General features: G+C 35.9%; 1 protein-coding gene across 8 annotated transcripts in view; it reads right to left on the bottom strand.

Moving 5' to 3' along the window:
- PPP4R4 (protein phosphatase 4 regulatory subunit 4) overlaps window positions 1–21,177 on the bottom strand; it is a 102,420-nt gene that overhangs the window by 50,822 nt on the left and 30,421 nt on the right. For 6 of the 8 annotated variants that reach the window (XM_074326992.2, XM_088797459.1, XM_088797460.1 and 3 more), the window contains exon 3: window positions 16,006–16,108. The exons of the other annotated variants lie outside the window; for them this stretch is intronic. In XM_074326992.2, the coding sequence (XP_074183093.1) occupies window positions 16,006–16,108 (103 nt within the window). The remainder of the gene's footprint in view (window positions 1–16,005; window positions 16,109–21,177) is intronic. 8 annotated transcript variants of the gene reach the window in all.

Raw genomic sequence — 21,177 nt, 5'->3', positions numbered from 1 at the left:
CTTACATGTCATTTATCAGATTGATCCCTAAGTATTACATATTTTAATACTATAAGAAAAACTTCAATTTCCAATCACTTGCTGTTAGTGTATAGAAATACAATTGATTTGTATATTGACCTTGTATCCTGCAACCTTTCTATACTCACTTAGTAGCTCTAGTATTTTCTTTTGTAGATGTATCATAGATGATGTTATCTGACCAAAAAAAAAAAGACAAAAAAAAGACAGTTTTTCTTCTTTCTCTGCAATGTGGATACCTTTCATTTCTTTTTGTTGCCTTACTGCCCTTGATAGAACGTCCAGTAGTGTTGAACAAATGTGGTAAGAGTGGACACTCTTGACTTGTTCCTGATCTTAGGGGACAGCACTCAGTTTTTCACCTGTAAGTATGTTACCTGTAGGTTTTTCTGAAGAAGCTCCTGACTATCCCTAGTTTAGTTTTTTGGTGTTTTTTAATTTCTCAGGAACAACTGTTGCATTTTGTCAAATGCTTTTCCTAAATCTACTGAGATAACCAGATGGTGGTTTGTTTTTTAAGTTTGTTGATATGACTTACATTGATTAGTTTTTGAATTTTGAACTAACCTTGAATTCCTGGGATAAACTCCAATTGGTCATGATGTATTACCCTTTTTATATACTGCTGGATTTAATTTTCTGCTTTTCAGAAGATGTTTGCATCTAAGCTCATGAGACATATGCATCTAATTTTTTGTTTGTTTGCTTTTGTAATGTCTATGTCTCATTTGGGCGTAATCTTGGCCTCATTGAATGACTTGTAAAGTTCTTACTTCCTCCTCTATTTTCTGGAAGAATTTGTGTAGAATCTTATTTCATTTAAATTTACCCTAATTTTTACCACTTCTGGTGCTGTTCATTTCTTCACATAAATTAAATTTCCATCTGGTATCACATTACATCCCCTAAAGAACTTCCCTTACCATTTCATATTATATAAGTCTAGTAAAAAAATCTTTTCAATTTTTGTTTATTTTTTAAAAATAGGATTTTGCCTTCATGCTTGAAAGATATATTCACATTCTTGTTCACTTTTTTCTCTTTGCTTTCAGCACTTCTAATATGACATTCCATTCTCCACCTGCATAGTTTCTGACCAAGTCTGCTTTATTCTCACCTTTGTTCCTCTGTATGTAATGTTTCTTTTGTCCCTGCTCCCAAGATTGTCTCATATTTTTTCTTTATATTAAGCACTTCAATCATAGTGTGCCTAGGGTGTGTGTGTGTGTGTGTGTGTGTTTATCCTGCTTGGGTTCTCTGAGCTTCTTGGATCTTTGGTTTGTTGTCATTCATTAATTTCAGAAGTTTTGGCCATTATTTCTTCAAATAGTTCTTCTCCCGTCTCCTCTTTTCTCATTCTGAGACTCCATTGCACATACAGTAGATCACTTTACATGGTCTCAAAGCTATTTGATACTCCCTTCTATTTTTTTTCACTCTTTTCTATCTTTGTGTTTCAGTTTGGATAATTTCTACCTTCAAGTTCACTGACTCTTTCCCCAGCTGTGTCCAAACTGCTGATAAGCCCATCAAAGGAATGCTTCATCTCTGATATAATCCTTTTTATTTCTAGCATTTTCATTTGATTATTTTATAGTTTCCATCTCTCTGCTGAAACTCCCTATATGTCCATGCATGTCATTTGGAGGAAGTGGTGGTGCTGTGATCCTGTCCCCAGCATTAGCCAATGATCACCATGCCTGCATCAAGGGAGACTCTCTCCAGTCTCCTGCCCTTCCCCCAAGGCAAGGAGGCCTGTGGGAAAGAGCTTGCAAGTGAGTGCAAAGTTCCCTTGGTCTGCAGCTCCACGTTATTCTAAACTGTTGTGCTAGCCCACAGCCAACTTTAAAAAGCTTGTCACAATTTTAGCTGATTATTTTCCTAACAACCTTATGTGGTGGTCACTTCTTCCCCCTGTACTCTGTCAAAAATCTGTGCCCCAGTTGCCATAAAAATGGCGCCGTGAGGTGAGCCTCTTGAAATCTCCCCTGGAATTTACAACAAATTGAACAACTATAACTCCACAAACAACTCCCTGCACAGCAGACAGGCAAGACTAAGAGGCACACTACTGAAATCATCTAAAGGTGGGCAAATTGCACACGCAGGGGAGGAGAGAAGGGAGAAGTGCTGACACGGGAACACGCGGGCGCAGGATGCAGACATAGCTCGGTGCTCTGAGCTCACTGCTTCCCAGAACTACTGCAGCTGCGGGAGAGGGAAGAACTCGGACTGCTAGGGCTCCGCTTATGGCCCACAGGGCTGAGGGGACAGCATATCATATAACATGGCTGAAGCCAACGCTCACAGCAGAGATCTCAGAGAAAAGACTGAGAGAAGAAGGCTGAAAACGGTGGTTTAAGCCCTCACTGCCGAGCAGAGAACAGAAGCCTTAGGCACTGAGACTAGCCGCCCCCTCCCTACTCTCCCAGAGCTCGCCCCACCCCCACCTGCCCGGTGCTAGAAGCGGAACAGTAGCAGTGTCAGATCAAAAGAACAGAATATTTGCCGATCTGAGAACTGTGGACCACAGATACAGATTCGCAGCCCAACTAGTTCCGGCAAAGGGGATGGGAGCTGTGGAAGCAGGACCGGCTGTGGTGGTGGTCGCTGCCATTGCTCTGGGCCACTTCTCACAACTCACCCCGCCCCTGTCCCCACCTATCTGGGTGGATCCCTGCAGGAGTAAACAGAACTGCTGAAACACACGGGCTCTGAATCTGGTGCAGGAAGCCTTTGGAACTTCAGAAGCTCTCCACATCCCCCCACGGAGGCGGCGCCCTATGACCCAGACGAACAGTTCACAGAGGAGAAGCCCGGCTTCCAGGGAATCCCCCCATTGTGTGAGAAGCCGGAATAGTGCAGAGAAAATATAACACTACAGTGTGAGAGAGAATAAAAGGCTGCAGTCAGAGAGAAAATAAAACATTCTACCAACACCTATTGGAAAACAAAAGAAAGACCTCTTTCTATCAAACCTGTTGTAAAACCCACTCCTGTAGATGTTTAGGAAGAGAAATAATAAATCATTAGTTGCCATGTATAACCAAGGTAACAAGACAGCTCAGAAAGAAAATGAAAATTCTCCAGAAAATGAAATTAAAGACATGGAAATATGTGACTTAAATGACATAGAATTCAAGATTGCAGTTCTTAAAAAACTCAACGAGATGCTAGAAAACACAGACGGGCAGTTTAATGAACTCCAAAACACAATCAAAGAACAAAATGAACATTTTACCAAAGAGATTGAAATTTTTAAAAAGAATAAAATAGAATTTCTGGAGATTAAGAACTCAATAAAGAAATGAAGAATGAAATAGCCAGTTTAGGTAGTAGAGTTCAGATGGAGGAACCAGATGGAGGAAACAACCAGTGACATCGAAGATAGAAATCTGGAAATCTGGATGGAAGAAGAAAGAGACCCAAGACTTAAAAGAAATGAAAGAACGCTACAAGAACTTTCTGACACCATAAGAAAGAGCAATATAAGAAGAATGGGCATACCAGAAGGAGAAGAAAGAGAGAAGGAAACAGAGAGTATATTCAAACAAATAGTTGATGAGAACTTCCCAAACTTGTGGAAAGAACTGGATCCTCGAATCCAAGAAGCAAATAGAACACCTAACTACCTCAACCACAACAGGCCTTCTCCAAGGCACATTGAATTGAAGCTGTCAAAAATTAATGACAAAGAAAGAATCTTCAAGGCAGCCAGGAAAAAGAAGACGATAACCTACAAAGGAAAGCCCAATAGATTATCACCAGATTTTTTAGCAGAGACTCTACAAGCCAGGAAGGAGTGGATCAAATATTCAAACTATTGAAAGAGAGACATTATGAGCTAAGAATAATATATCCAGCAAAGATATCCTTAGACATGAAGGAGGAATAAAGACCTTTCCAGACACACAGAAGCTGACGGAATTTTCTAACACACGACCTGCACTACAAGAAATACTGAAGGAGGCTATTCGACCTGCATAAATAGGGATAATTTGTGACAACCAAAACATAAAAGGGAGAAGAGTAAAGGCGTGAACCGGAATATGGGAATGGAGAAAGTAAGTGTGCTGAAGAACATGGAATACTCTAAATATGAAACTTTCTTTTACATAAACTTAATGGTAACCACTCAAAAAAAGTCCAGAACTGAAATATATAATGTAATAAAAGAAGAAACACAGGGAAAATTCATAGAATACCACCACACAGAAATAATAGACAACAAAAAGGCAAATAAACAATGGAGACACAGTCTTACCAGAAAACTAAAGATAGAATGATAGGAAATCTTCACATATCAATAATCACCGTAAATGTAAACAGACTGAACTCACCAATAAAAAGGCACAGAATAGCAGACTGGATCAAAAAACTAAACCCAACTATATGCTGCCTCCAAGAGACACATCTCAGCTACAAGGACAAACATAGACTCAAAGTGAGAGGGTGGAAATTGACACTCCAAGCAAATGGTGCCCAGAGAAAATCAGGTGTAGCCATAATGATATCAGATGAAACAGACTTCAGGATAAAAAAGGTAACAAGAGACAAAGATGGACATTTCATAATGATAAAGGGAACTATACCACAAGAAGACATAACAGTCATCAATATTTATGCCCCAGTCAGGGAGCACCGAAATACACCAAGCAACTACTAACAGAACTAAAGGGAGAAATTGACCAAAACACAATTATAGTATGGGACCTAACTACATCACTGACAGCTATGGATAGATCATCCAAACAGAAAATAAATAAAGAAATAACAGCCCTAAATGACACATTAGATGAAATAGACATAATTGACATTTATAGAGCACTTCATCCTAGAACATCAGACTATGTATTTTTTTCTACTGTACATGGTACATTCTCAAGGATAGACCATATATTGGGACACAAAACTAGCCTCAACAAATTTAAGAAAATTGAAATCATGCCAAGCATATTCTCCGATCACAAGGCTTTGAAACTGGATATCAACTGCAAAAAGAAAGCAGAAAACGACAAATATGTGGAGATTAAACAACATACTTTTAAAGAACGACCAAGTCAAAGAAGAAATAAGAGGAGAGATCAAAAGATACATAGAAACAAATGAGAATGAAAATACATCCTACCAAAATTTTGGGGATGCAGCAAAAACAGTTTTAAGATGGAAATTTATAACACTACAGGCAAGAAACAAGAAAAATCCCAGATAAATAACCTCACATTACACCTTAAAAAACTAGCAAAAGAAGAACAAATGAAACCCAAGGTCATCAGAAGAAAGGAAATAATAAAAATCAGAGCAGAACTAAATGAAATAGAGAACACAAAGACAATAGAAAAAGTTAATGTGACAAAGAGCTGCTTCTTGGAAAAGATTAATAAAATTGACAAATCCTTGGCTAGACTCACTAAGATAAAAAGAGAAAAGACCCTAATAAAATCAGAAATGAAAGAGGGGAACTTATCACGGATACCACAGAAATACAAAGGATCATCCAAGAATACTATGAAGGACTATATGCAACCAAATTCAATAATCAAGAAGAAATGGACAAGTTCTTAGAAACATATAGCTTTCCTAAGCTGAAAATCATGAAGCATTGGAAAATCTAAATAGACCAATCATCAGTAAGGACATGGAATCAGTCATCCGAAACCTTCCCAAAAGCAAAAGTCTGGGACCAGATGGCTTCACTAGTGAATTCTACCAAACCTTCAAAGAGGATCTAATAACTGTCCTATTCAAACTCTTCCAAAAAATTCAAGAAGAGACAATACTCCCTAACTCATTTTATGAGGCCAACGTTACCCTGATACCAAAGCCTGGTAAGGATAACACAAAAAAAAGAAAATTACAGACCAATATCTCTATGAATACAGATGCAAAAATCCTAAACAAAATTCTAGCAAATCGAATACAACAATGCATTAAAAATATTATTCATCACGACCAAGTGGGGTTCATCCCGGGGCACAAGGATGGTTCAACATCCGCAAATCCATCAATGTGATACATCACATAAAATAAAGGACAAAAGTTATATGATTATATCAATTGATGCAGAAAAAGCGTTTGACAAGATACAACATCCATTTATAATTAAAACACCTAATAAAATAGGTATAGAAGGAAAATACCTTAACATAATAAAGGCCATATATGACAAATCCTCAGCTAATATAATTAGCAGTGAAAAATTGAAGCCCTTTGCTCTATGTTCAGGAACACGACAGGGCTGTCCCCTATCACCTCTGCTCTCCAACACAGTATTGGAAGTCCTCGCCAGAGCAATCAGGCAAGACAAAGAAATAAAAGGCATCCAAATTGGGAATGAAGAAGTTAAATTGTCACTCTTTTCAGATGACATGATGCTATATATAGAAAACCCTAAAGACTCCACACCAAAAAGCTATTAGAAACAATAAACGAATACAGTAAAATTGCCGGCTACAACATGAATATACAAAAGTCCACTGCATTCATATACACTAATAACGAAATCTCAGAAAAAGGAAAAAAAATTCCTTTTGCAATTGCAACAAAAAGAATAAAATACCTAGGAATAAACTTAACCAAGGATGTGAAAGACTTATATGCTGAAAACTGTAAGACATTTTTAAAAGAAATTGAAGAAGACACAAAGAAATGGAAAGACATTCCATGCTCATGGATTGGAAGAATCAACATAGTTAAAATGGCCATATTACCCAAAGCAATATACAGACTTAATGCAATCCCCATCAAAATTCCAATGGCATTTTTTAAAGAAATAGAACAAAAAAATCATCAGATTCGTATGCAACCACAAAAGACCCTGAATAGCCACAGCAATCCTAAGAAAAAACAACAATGCTGGAGGTATCACACTCCTTGACTTTAGCTTGTACTATAGGGCAACAATAATCAAGACAGCACGGTACTGGCAGAAAAACAGACACATAGACCAATGGAATAGAATTGAGAACAAATAAACCCACATAAATACGGACAGATAATTTTCTACAAAGAAGCCAAAAACATACAATGGAGAAAAGACAGCCTCTTCACTAAATGGTGCTGAGAGAATTGAAAGCCACATGCAAAAGAATGAAACTGGACTGCTGTCACCATGTACCAAAATTAATTCAAAATGGATCAAAGACCTAAACATAAGACCTGTCACAATAAACTGCATAGAAGAAAACATAGGTACTAAACTTATGGACCTTGGGTTCAAAGAGCATTTTATGAATTTGACTCCAAAGGCAAGGGAAGTAAAAGCTAAAATAACTGAATGGGACTATATCAAACTTAAAGGCTTCTCTGCACAGCAAAAGAAACTATTGACAAAATAAGGAGGTAACCAACTGAATGGGAGAAGATTTTTGCAAACAGTGCCTCCGTAAGAGACTAATATCCAAAATATACAAGGAACTCACACAACTCAACAACCAAAAAACAAACAACCCAGTTGAAAAATGGGCAGAGGACCTGAAGAGACATTTCTCCAAAGAGGACATACAAATGGCCAATAGACATGAAAAAATGCTCAACATCACTAATCATCAGAGAAATGCAAATAAAAACCACAATGAGATATCACCACACCCCAGTCAGAATGGCTATCATCAACAAGACAAATAGTAACAAGTGTTGGAGAGGCTGTGGAGAAAAAGGAACCCTCATACACTGTTGGTGGGAATGCAGACTGGTGCAGCCGCTATAGAAGGCAGTGTGGAGGTTCCTCAAAAAATTACGAACAGAATTACCATATGACTCTCCTGAGTATCTACCCAAAAAATCTGAAAACATTTATCCATAAAGACATATGTGCTCCAATGTGCATTGCAGCTTTATTTACGGTGACCAAGACAAGGAAACAACCAAAATGGCATTCGATAGATGAATGGATAAAAAAGTTGTGGTACATATACACAATGGAATACTATTCGGCGGTAAGAAAAGATGAAATAGGACCACTTGTAACAACATGGATGGATCTTGAGATTATAATTCTAAGCGAAATAAGCCATTCAGAAAAAGTAGAGAACTATATGATTTCACTGATATGTGGTATATAAAACCGAAAACAACAAAAGAACAGGACAAACAAATGAAGGAACAAAAACTTATAGACATAGACAATAGTTCAGGGGTTACCAGAGGGTAATGGTGGAAGGGGGCTCTAGAGGAGGGTAAATGGGGTCTAATATATGGTGATGGAAAGAGAACTGACTCTGGGTAGTGAACACACAAAGTGAGATATAGATAATGTATTACAGAATTGTACACCTGAAATGTAACTTTACTAACAATTGTCACCCCAGTAAACTTTAATTAAAAAAAAAGTCTGTGTCCCTGTGTCCCATCTTCCTCAGAGGAGCTGCTGGTCTTCTGAATTCAGTGTACTTGATTGCCTTGTGACCACCTCTGGTAAGCTCAAGAAAAATCATAATTGTATGGTTTTTGTGCCTAACCCACTATTTTAAAATGAGAGTGATGCTTTCTTGCACATGCCTGCAGTCTAAGTAGACGTGGAACTGGCAGTTTGGTTATTGAGCCCTGAAAATCCCTTACTCTCTTACAAGCTTAATTATGCATTTAAAAGAATATTTATTGTACTTTGTCCAGACCTTCTAGATGTTCTGATTTTGGAAATTTTTCTAGGATATTTAGTTCACCACACTTCCAGAAGTTTAGTTAATCTATAAGGTTTTAAATCAAACAGCACATACCTTTATTACAGTGGAGTATGTGAATATCTTTGTTTTATAATTTTGCAAGGGTTGTAAATAAAAATACCTATAAATGATCCTTCATATCACTCAAATCCCTAAAGTCAGAAACTGTATTCAAGTAGTAACAGTGGTCCCATTTCCACAGAAACAAAAGATTCTTGAATTAAGAATTTCAGAAATTCCAGTTCATTTTTATTGTAAGCAGCGTAAAAATAACAAATGATTGAATGACTGAGAAATCCATATGAGAACAGTGGTCTCCACTAGAATTTACTGAAAGGCAATATTTTTAGGTCTATTAGCAATACTAGTGAATATAACATTTTATATATGCCCAGTAAATCTTTCCATTAAATTTAATCACTATTGTAAAATAATAATGGTGTTGATCAACTTTGTCCTTAAACACAAATAGATACACATAAAAAAGAGAAAGACATAACACAGACATTATTTTCAAAATGCATTGTGATCAAGATACTTTTTTTTTTTGAGATGTCAACCACTGAACAAAGAGTAATTTGTGTCATCTGTTCATGCTCTCTAATTCCATTGGTTAATACCACTACTTTTTCTTTTCTTAGTGAACTAGAAAAATAGTTACATAGTTTTACGCTTCCTAGCTCATAAAACCTCCTAGTAAGGTTGATTCTGATCCTGATCATTGTTTTACATCAACTTACATTATAGGAATGATTTCATTTTCTTCCTCACCTTCCTTCACATCAGAATGTCCCTAAATGTTTGGCCTGTCAATAGACTACTGTACTCCACTGTGGGCTTTGTATAACCTATGCGGTGTCTGAGACATCATGTTCTGTTTATTATAAATGTGTTTCTTTTACGAAATCCTTTTGCTTTTCTCAGAGTTTAACTTTTAACTTATCTCAGAAAACATCACCTATGGTGAAAAAGACAGGTACTTTTATTTTTGAGCTGCAAACAAAAGAAAAAAGCAATCTGCATCACCTGCTTGTGCGATTTAATTCCTTTAGTTAAGGCTATTTTTATTATTCTTGGTGAACTGTAAGAATAAATCATATAATTCCAGGCTTCCTAGAAACCTCCCCAAAAGTATTCATAGTCAAACACTGAATTTTTTAGGTCTGGATTTTCTCAACTGTAAAATAACAAGAAATACATCATGTGGAATTGTATAAAGACTTTAAAAGGATGTATCTATAGCATTAAGCACAGTGCCTGGCCTACAGTAACAGTCCCTCGTGTTATTACTGTTTATCCACGTATCTGTGCCACTTGAAATAGGACTCATAGAGTAAGTAAAGTTAAGCTTTTTATTCACAAATATCATTATTTACACAGTAAAGGCTTTCTATAAAAATCTGAAAAATTAGAACTTTTAAAAAAAATCTACCTATATTCAGTAGATACAAAATACTCTAGTAAAATCACACTTGGAGAAATGTATGATATTTTTCTATTATTTCTGTAAATGAAAAGAAAGTCATACAAAATTAATATACGTTGAACGAATGAATCCTTTCAGAATCAGAAGATTGGTCCACCACCATCTACTGATCTCAAATGATCAAATTTCATATCGATTAATCCTTTTATCCTTTCCCCATGGTGTATCTTTCTCCCACTCCTCCCAAAGCTCTCTCTAGGAACACAGATCACCATTCTATCACCCCACTGATGTCCTGTTTTTACTGCTCATCCAACACTGCCATCAGTGGATCAGGCCAATGTATCACTGGTCTTTCAGACAGACACTTACTGTCTCAGAATATTAAGTTTAATCAATGCTCATTTCAAAATAATTTTTGAGTGCTTACTATTTGCCAAGCAGTGTTCCAGGTTCTGGGGCTACCGTGGTAAACCAGACTGACAGAGATTCTGCCCTTATGGAAACGGGGGAAAGAACGGTAGGTGATGAGGTCAGAAAGCTAGACGGCTCATTTAGGGGCATGGCGAGGAATTTTATTCTACTGACATGGGAAGCCTCTTGTATTAGTTTTTCTGTGGCTGCAGGCAGTAAATGACCACAAAATGAGTGCTTAAAACAACAGAAATGTATTCTCTCAGTTCTAGATGCCATAAGTCCTAAATCAGTAGCACTCAGCGCAAATCAAAGTGTTGGCAAAGCCACACTCCCTCCGGAGGCGCTAGAGTAAAATCTGTGCTTTGCCTCGTCTAGCTTCCAGGGGCTGCTGGCATTCCTTGGCTTGTAGCTGTGTCACCCCAATCTCTGCCTCCATCTTCACATGGCCCTCTCCTCTATGTCTGTGCCAAATCTCTCTGCTGTCCTCTTACAAGGAGACATGGCATTTCAGGTCCACCTAGAAAATCCAGGATAATCTCTCTAATATCGCAACATGCTTCACCACAACTGCAAAAACTTTTTCCAAATAAGGTGACATTTCTAGGTTCCAGGGATGAGGACCTGATATCTTTGGGAGGCCATAACTCTGCCTATCACACCTCTTAAGTAATCTTCATGAAGACATCGAGATGGGATTGACGCTTTTAAAAGACTCTCTGAAGAATAAAAAGTAACTACCATGTTTCCCCGAAAATAAGACCTAGCCGGACAGTCAGCTCTAATGCGTCTTTTGGAGCAAAAATTAATATAAGACCTGGTCTTATTTTACTATAATATAAAACTCGGTCTTATATAATATAAGACCGGGTCTTATATTAATTTTTGCTCCAAAAGACGCATTAGAGCTGATTGTCTGACTAGGTCTTATTTCCCAGGAAACAGGTATGTGAGATGATCAAAGCATTAATTAACTTAATTGTGATAATAAATTTGTACAACGTGATGATTTAATGTGTATATATATATATATATATATATATACACACACACACACATTAAATCATCACATTGTACAATTTTATTTGTAAAAGAATGTATATTGTAGATTGTTCCCAAATAAATAAATTATCTCCCTGCAGAGAGGGCTCGAGGGGGCAAAGTAGAAGCACTAGGTCCAGCGAGGAGACTGCTGTAGTAACCAGACAAGAGCTGACTAGGCTTGAGAAGTAAAATTACACATTATAAATCTGTTACAGTCATTACTGGCTAATGAAAAGTTTGTGTAGTGGTTAAGAAGGAGGACTCAGGACTCAGACCTCCTGTTCAAAATCATCACACCGCTTGCTGGCTTTGTGACTTGGGACAAGTTACTCAACTAACTTGTTTTTTCCTCTTTCAACTTATAGAACTGCTATGAGCATTCAAAGAGATAAAAAATACATAAAATGTTTGACAGACTACAGTGCCTGACATATAGCAAGACCTCAATGAATGTTAGCTACAGTGATTTTTATCCATTTCTGACATTGTAGATTTTCTATTATGTAATTTTATGCCATATATTTTGGTTCCTAAAATAAATGAAGAAAACAATTAAAAGGACTCAACAACTCAACAGGTGGAGACTATTTTTGCACTTCATTACAAAGAAGTCACCGATATTACCATTTTAAATTTTATAAGGAACACAGTATTTTAGAAATTTATCTTGGCAATCAAATTCTTTTACTTCTATATAACCAGAATTTCAAGTCAAATATTGAAATCTAACATCTAAGATTTCAATTTAATATACTGTGGAAAAGAATTCAAACTTAATAAAGACCACAAGAAAAAATGTATTTCTTTTTTAAAGGAATACCCTAGGATTAAATCATATAACATGGATATAACAGCCATACTTAAAAGTGTCTCCATATTTAGGGAATTTAAATTGAAAGTCAAAATATTTCCTTTCTGGATTCTTATTTAAATTCAATCTTAAAATGATTTACCTAATTGCACTATCATCCATTGTCTACTTCAGATAAAACTTAGAAAGTAAATTGCAGAAATGCTATGGATTAGCTCAGTTCTAATCCTGACTATATCTGCCATTTTATTTTTAACCTCGAATTCCTTTATTTCTAAAAACAGTGACAATAGCAACCTGTTTTAAAAAGCCATTTTTCAGTTAATATATTATTCTAAGGATGAAACACAAATATAATAAAACCCCCAAGAATTGAAAAATAAAAATATCATTGGTGAAATTTTATAAATGCCTAAAGCCAGAAAAATCTCCATCCTCACTTTATCTGATGTTCTTTAAGGTAAAGCTAGGTAGTGAGTTCAAAAGTTGCTTATACTACTGCTATAAATGTGGGAAGAATCTTGGGATGATCAGCTTCTTACATAAAATATCTATTGTTCGTTCATATCTTTAAATTTTCTAAAAGTAAATCACTCATAGAATGATTAGTATTAGTAAGTACTCAAACTATTTTCCCCCATGGATTTAATAAACGTTATCAACCAACATACTCAAAACCAGCAGAACCATCTGGATGCTAAAGCCAGAAATATGGAAAGTAGCTCTCGCTTCCCACATCCCATCCGCTATGAAGTTCTGTTCATTCTACCTCGATGAATGTGACTCAGGTACATCCACTCCTCTCTACTGTCTGAATTGGCTGCCCTAATCCAAGACACCTTCAAATATCATGAGGACCTGGGCTGTAGCTTCCTGATTCTCCCAGTCCAATCCACTCTCCACACAAGTACCAAAATGATCACTGTAAAATATAAACGGGGTAAGTCACTGCTCTGCTGAAAGCCGTCAGTCGTTTTCCACCAGCCTAAGAAAGAAGAGCTCTTCATGCTCTGTCGCTTACTATCACTCTAACACCTTTTGAAATCACACCCACCCCTACCACGGGTTTCCGACCGTACATGCCTCTTTCCATTGCACCAAGCTCCTTCTTCTTCGGGGCTATCTGCTGCTCGCTCTGCATGGACCACTCATTCCTGTCCCCAAGTGTCTGCTTCCTCCTCTCCTTCAGTTTTCAGTTCCTCAAAGAGGTTTTCCATGTCCTCCCAATGCACAGCAGGTCCCCCGTCACTTTATCCTATTCTGTACACTCACTTACTCAGTTTATGTCTCTTTCCCCACTCTAGACTGTCACCTCCTTGAGGGCAAGTTCTCTGTTTTGTTCACCCTTATTTTCTCAGTGCTTAGAACAGTGCCTGGCGCATGGGAGGTACTCAGTAAATACTTACAAATGAATGAGAATGCCATTATTATTAAATGCTCACTTGTATTGCAAGATTGCTTCTTCATAAAATTAAGAAATTGTGACCATAGCACAAGTGAATCAAGTGGCTATGTGTGATTTATGCCATGGTTTTATCACTTGAAAGTAATCCCTCACAGAAGCAAGGCAGAATTGAAGAAGGTGCTAACCCTGAGTGCCAATAAATTTAACAATGTCTGAACACAATGATTTGAAAGTGATTTACACTTAAACATAGGCCTTACAATTTGACACAGGGTTACTTAAATGTTTAGCTGCCTACATTATATAGTAAATTCTCTATAAAAGACATAATTATTGCCGCCATTGAGTCTTTCCCAGTTGCTTCATTCTTCAGCATTTTTACAGAATGTCAGAATCATACAATTAAATACTCTGCTTGTTCTTTAACTTTTTTCCATAGCTTTAGGCCTTCCTGACATAGAATCTAACTTGGGACTGTCTTCCACCTTTTCTGTGTCTATTTTGTACATGGCAAGGTAAGTGACCTAAGTAAACAACTGCTTGCTGATTAACTCAAGAAATGAATAAAATCATTCAGCATTGAGTAATGGTTTTCTCAGTACATATTTATTAGTATATATTTTCTTTATAGTACCCATTCATTCAGTAAGTCTTTAATATTATGGATTAATTTTTATTACTTTAAAAGCTTATTAAAAAATCTTTATAATTATATAGTTTCAGCAGATACATTTGATTCTTTGTATAAATATATCCTAGGTATGAGTGTATAATATTCTTTACACACACCCATGAAATTAAGATTTGCAGGACTTACTATTTAATTGACTACTATACCCGCATTAGAAAAAGGCTTTTTTCAAAATAATTTGAAGGTCACTACTCTCTATTCTTCATCTTTTATTTTTACTTTATGAAACTTGAGACATTCGGTATGTTGTCTATGGACCAGATTTAGCCTGTTCAACACAGTGTGTAGCATGCTCCATATTTTTAGCTTTAAATCTAATTAGCTGACATACAAATAACTCTGTAGTCAAGAAGTCCTAACCCTTCCACTATTGTTTAACTGGGCATTTCCGGTGTCATGCTAATAAACTTAGGTCAGTTAATATCACTGAAGTTAATATAAAATTAAACCTGGGCTATGTAGACTTAATTCTATTGAAATTATGGCATGATTCTGAGAAAAATAGGTAATAAAAGGCTTGACTCACTTTTGAATCACATACAAAGCTAAAACAAACATCTCAATTCACCATTTTAATTTGTAAAAATATTCATATTGCCTACATAGAAATACAGGCATCTTGTAAAAATAACATGATACATTTCTGATATAAATCACAGTAACTGGAACCAACCATGCTATACATGCCTAAAAATAAAACACAAGGACACACTAATAATTACAGTAGACATGTATAAATAAACTTTTTAACTATGAAAAAGTTATAACCAAAGAGAAAGCCAAAGCATACAAAACTCACTGTTAGCAAACATGCTCCCATTAGCGTGTAACCTCCCTGAGCCCACTAGTAAGCAAACTCCCTAAGGACACATAGACTGTTGTCTGTTTTGTTCATTCAAGTTCTTACAAAGAACAGCACTTTGCACACAGGTACAAAGAAATAATAAATATTGTCTATTAAATATTTAATATTATATATTATCAACAAGTATTAAATAAAGGAAAGAACATTATAGTAGATCAAATACTGTTGTTTAAAGCAGGAAAACTAATCCTGAAGAATTTGGGAAGCAAGAAAATAAAAATAGAACTAAAATTGTGATGACCACCATTCAATCTTTATTCGATGATTCTTTAGATGTCACCATATGGTCATTATTAGGAATATCAGTTAAATTATACAATCAATGTGATAGAATACTATTAATATAGATTTAAGTTGACAGAATACCAAGTAAGATAGCTATGAATGTGAGACTAAGATTTTTTTCCAAGCTACTGAAAAGCTAACTTTGCTAAAATGTGTCTACTCAGAAAATGACTAAAGAAATCTTTACAGCTTACGACCTGGATTTCTCCATTTCCATGAGCTAATTTCCCTACATATTTTCATCATAATTCAAAATGTGTATCATAATGCTTCCTCCATTCGGTGATTAAGTGCAAAAGATCAGCCATCAAAAGCTCTGAAATGACGACATGCTTCTTAAAAAAAATGGTAAATTCATATCTTATTTCACACCAACTTACTCTAACTTTTGGCAAGACTCTCCGCAGTGTCTCAGCAGGATTCTGTCGCATCAAATACGGAAGATTTGCAATCACACTTGTTCCTTGGATATCTTGACCAGCACTTACAAAGAAAACACAAATTTAAAATTTGTAAATATTAGCCGAATTCCTGGTTTATGATTATAAAAAGTAAGGGTTAATTTGAAAATGACTGTTTTTAATGATAAGCAGACTTTGACAAAGTTTAAACTTTAAATACATCACTTTGATATTAAAAAAACACAACTGAAATTTCATTAACTAAATTTATAACAAATGCATGAAAATATTAATTATGCTTATGCTAAAACAAGATTATCTATATACATATCTCAAGTCTCAAAGTCTTGAAGTCTATTGTTAAATACTTACTTTAAAATTCTATCTCATTTTTTTCTGTGACCTGTCAATTTGCTGTACTTTATAAAAATATGAATGGTAAAATTTCATTATGGTAAAATATTAATAACCATAACAGCAGCAGGGAAAGCAACAAAATCAACTACAGCAGATCATACAACAACTTCCTTCTGGTACAATGAAATTACCTGTAGTAACAGAATGATTCTACGGTTGCCAGAAACTTTTTAAAGACAAATTCAAAATTTTTAAAGGTCAGTAAGGTATAATTTATACAGTACCTTTTCGACATAACATTCATTAGGTCACTAAGGCTTTACCAAAATAATGTCAGTGATATTCTAGTGATCCAAACACCTTAAAAAGGTGTTCAGATTCTTCAGAAAAAAACATTTCCATGCAAAACAATTGTTTGTTTTTAAAAGAAAGGAAAACTGTATTAAAATTGTAATACTCAATATATACTGATAACAAAAGATGAATACAAGTCACGTTTGACTTCTGCAATTACAAGAGATGCTCAAAGTGGTTACCATCAGTGTCCAGACACTACTGATTACGGCGAACTACTGCTTGAGCAACGCTGACCGAAGTATCCACTTGTATATATTTTTTTGGCACCCCCATATGTACATATACAGAGGATGCCAAAAAAATGTATACACACATTTTAAGAAAGGAAAACACTGTATTAAAATTGTAATGCTCAATATATACCAATAACAAAAGATGAATACAAGTCACGTGTATACATTTTTTTGGCACCCCCGGTGTGTGTGTGTGTGTGTGTGTGTGTGTGTGTGTGTAACTAGTAAATATGGTACCATCTCAGAGGGAAAGTCCACCTATTCTTAACTGATACCCCAATTTAAATGTTAATTGATAATGCCATAGTATTTATCTTAATTAAAATTATTTTTACTTAGCTCTTCAAATGGAACTATTTGTCACTATATACGGGTAACACCTTAACATGTTTGCTTGTTTGAAGTCTCTTTAAGTATTATATTTATTTGCTTCAGAGTCTTATAAGTTCTGTTAATAAGAAGCATATTCTGATTCTAATCGAAACTGCCCTGCTGTGAAGAAAGGCTTTTTCTCTGTTGCGGTACAGTAAGCTGTGAAATACAGGTCAGCACAATCATTCCACTATTCTCACCACTCTCTAAGTAAATACTTTAAAAGACAAAATCAAGAGGGAAAGGAGAAGGGACTGAAATATGGGACCCATACCAAGATGGAGAGAAGATCAAAATGGAAATTAAAGTTGCATATAAAAATACTACCGTGTTTCCCCAAATATAAGACCTAGCCAGACAATCAGCTCTAATGCGTCTTTTGGAGCAAAAATTAATATAAGACCTGGTCTTATTTTAATATAATATGAGACTGGGTCTTACATAATATAAGACCAGGTTTTTTAATGTAATATGATATAATATAATATAATATAATACTGGGTCTTATATTAATTTTTGTTCCAAAAGACGCATTAGAGCTGATGGTCTGGCTAGGTCTTATTTTCGGGGCAATATGGTACTTGTACTGGGTTGAATGGCAGCCCCCCATAAATGTCTACATTCTAATTCTGGAACCTATGAATGTTATCTTAATTTGAAAAAGGATCTCGAGATAAAGCAATCATCCTGGATTATCTAGGTAGGCTATAAACCCAATAACAAGTGTCCTTAAGAGATACTCGAAGGAGAAAAACAACAGAATAGAAAGCAATCTGAGCACAGAGCAGACATTGGAGTGATGCTGCCACCAGTCAGAGAATGCTGACGACCAGCAGAAGCTGGAAGAGGCAAAGATTCTCTCCTAGAGCCCTGCTTACACCTTGATTTTGGTTCAGTAATACTGATTTCAGACTTCTAGCCTCCTGAACTGTAAGAAAATAAAATCTGTTGTTTTAAGCCATCCAGTTCATGGTAATTCACTACAGTAGCCTATGGAAACAAATACACTACTAAAGAAGTGAGAGAGAAGAGAAATATCTGAAAAAGTACTGTTTCACATGACAATGCCTGGCCCAGACTACAAGGTCGGTAAATGTCTTTTAAAAGGATGAATGAATGCATGGCTCACTGGATGAATTGATATCAGTAATATTTAACATTGAACATTCAATGAATTCTATTCACTAACTTTGCAATTAGGAAAAAAATATGTGATCTCTAATACATCACAGATGCGAAGACAAAACACTGCATGGATGAAACAAACAAAAAAGAATGAAATAGCAGATTTAAGCCCCATATACCAATAATTACATTAAATGGAAATAGTCTAAATATATCAGTTAAAAGACAGAGATTGGTGGAGTAGATTAAAAACATATGAGTAACTCAACTAATTGCAGCCTATAATAAACTAATTTCAGATATAACAATATCAGCAGATTGAAAGTAAAGAACAGAAAATGATACATCATAGAATTGTGAATCAAGAGAAAGCAGGACTGGCTATATATCAGTATCAGATAAAGTAGACCTCAGAGAAAAGAAAATCACCAGAGACAGACAGGGATTTTATACAATAGTAAAAGAGGTAATCCACCAAGAAGACATAGCAATCCTAACTGTGTATACACCAGAGTTACAAAATATGTGAAACAAAAACTGACAAAATTCAAAGGAGAAACAGACAAATACACAGGCAGAAATTTGGACACCCCTCTGTCAACAAATGATGGAACAATTAAACAGAAAATCAAGGATATGGAACAATTCAACTATTCCATCAACCAACAAGATCTAATTAATACTGACAGAACACTCCATCGAACAACAGCAGCATACACGTTCTTTCAAGTGCCCAAAGAACATACATCAAGAAAGACCACATCCTGGGCCATAAAACAATCCTCATTCAATTTTTAAAAATTAAAATCATATGGAGCTTTCTCTGACCACACTGGAATTAAGCTTAAAATGTATAATAGAAAAATAACAGAAAAATCTCCAAATTCTTGGAAACCAAATAACACATTTCTACATAATCCATGGGTCAAACAAGAAATCCCAATGAAAACTTTAACTATAGCACTGAACTGAATAAAAATGAAATACAACATATCACAATTTGTGGGACACAGATGAAGTAGTGCAGAGAAATGTGTAACACTAAATTTCCCCATTACAAAAAGGAAAAAACTTCAAATCAATAATTCAACCTTCCACCTCAAGAACCTAGAAGAACAAATAATCACCATGCAAGCAGAAGGCAATAATAAAGAGCAGAAATTAATTAAATAAAAACAAAACAATAGAGAAATAAAACAAAGACCTGGTTCTTTTAAAAGATCAATAAAGTTGACGAACCTCTAGCTAGACTGACAAAGAAAAAACGAAAGACACAAATTACCAACATCAGGGTTGAAAGAGAGGCTATCACTACAAATCCTGAAGACATCACAGGATAATAAGAGAATGCTACAAATAATTTTACATACAAATCTGACTACTTGGACAAAATGGACGAACTCCTCACAAAACACAAACTGCTACAACTCACCCAACATGAAACACATCATTTGAATACACATACAACTATTAAGGATGTTGAATTCATATTTTAAAATTCCTAAAATAATATCTCCAGGCCCCGATATTTTCACTGGAGAATTCTACCAAGCATTTAATGAAGAATTAACACCATTCTACATGATCTCTTCCAAAAACCCGAACAGATGAGAACATTTCCTGAATCATTTTATGAACCTGATATTACATCAATATCAAAATGATGCAAAAACAAAAAACAAAGAAACCTATAAAAGAAAATCTCTCATGAATATAGATGTAAAATCCTTAACACATTAGCAAATAAAATACAGTAATAATATATAAAAGGAAGAATTATCCATGAACAAACGGGACTTACTCCAGGGATGCCAATCTGGTTCAATATTCAAAACCAGTGTAATCCACCATGTTAACAGATTAAAGAAGAAGAATGTGACATGATCATATGAATCAATGCGGAAAAAACATTTGACAAAATCCAACACATAACCACTGAAATTAAAAACACAATACCATTTACAATCACTCAAAAAATAAAATACTAGCAAAAGTACAAGACTCATATGCTGAAAACTACATAATGTTAATGAAAGAATTCAAAGATCTAAATAATTAGAGAGACATAATACGCTATGTGAAGATGTCAATTCTCCCAAATCAGTGTACCGGTTTAACACAATTCTTATCAAAATCCCAGTAAGATTTCTGGGAGACTGTGGGGACAGAGCCAGGAGTGCAGTTTCCAGGCTCTCAGCCTCACGTGGAAAGTGCTGGCTCAGGTAGTAAATGGCCATCAACTGTGATGAGATGGCCATCAGCTGTGGCTAGTTGGCTGTCAGCTGTAACCAGTGAGCCACTGACCATGAATATAACTGCCGTGGCTACACTAGCAGAAAATGGGGGCTAGCAAGAAGATGGTGGCTGAGCTAGCAAGCGCGGATTGCAGTTAGCCAAGGGGGTTGGTCAGTTGGCAGAAAAGCAGATGGCAGGCTGCGGATTGTGTGGCTCCTGCTTCCTGTGTCTCCAACCCAGCCGCCAGTGAGACTGTAGTGGTATGACTCCCCTATCTATGGCTCCGTGGGTGTTCCTTTTTGGCCTCACCATGTCCTGTGCTCTTGTGTGGAGAGCGGGAGCAGAGGCCCCGCATGACACCCCGCGTGACTCCCTGCGTGACACATGGTGCAGCGAGCAGGTTCCCCTGCACGACATAGACGTAGTATTTTTCTAAAACTTATATGGAAACAAAATTAGAAGAGCTAAAAAC

This window comes from Rhinolophus sinicus, chromosome 3, assembly GCF_057876585.1.
Source record: "Rhinolophus sinicus isolate RSI-liver-muscle chromosome 3, RSI-T2T, whole genome shotgun sequence".
Classification (NCBI taxonomy): Eukaryota; Metazoa; Chordata; class Mammalia; order Chiroptera; family Rhinolophidae; genus Rhinolophus; species Rhinolophus sinicus.
This window is presented reverse-complemented; position numbering and strand designations above follow the sequence as displayed.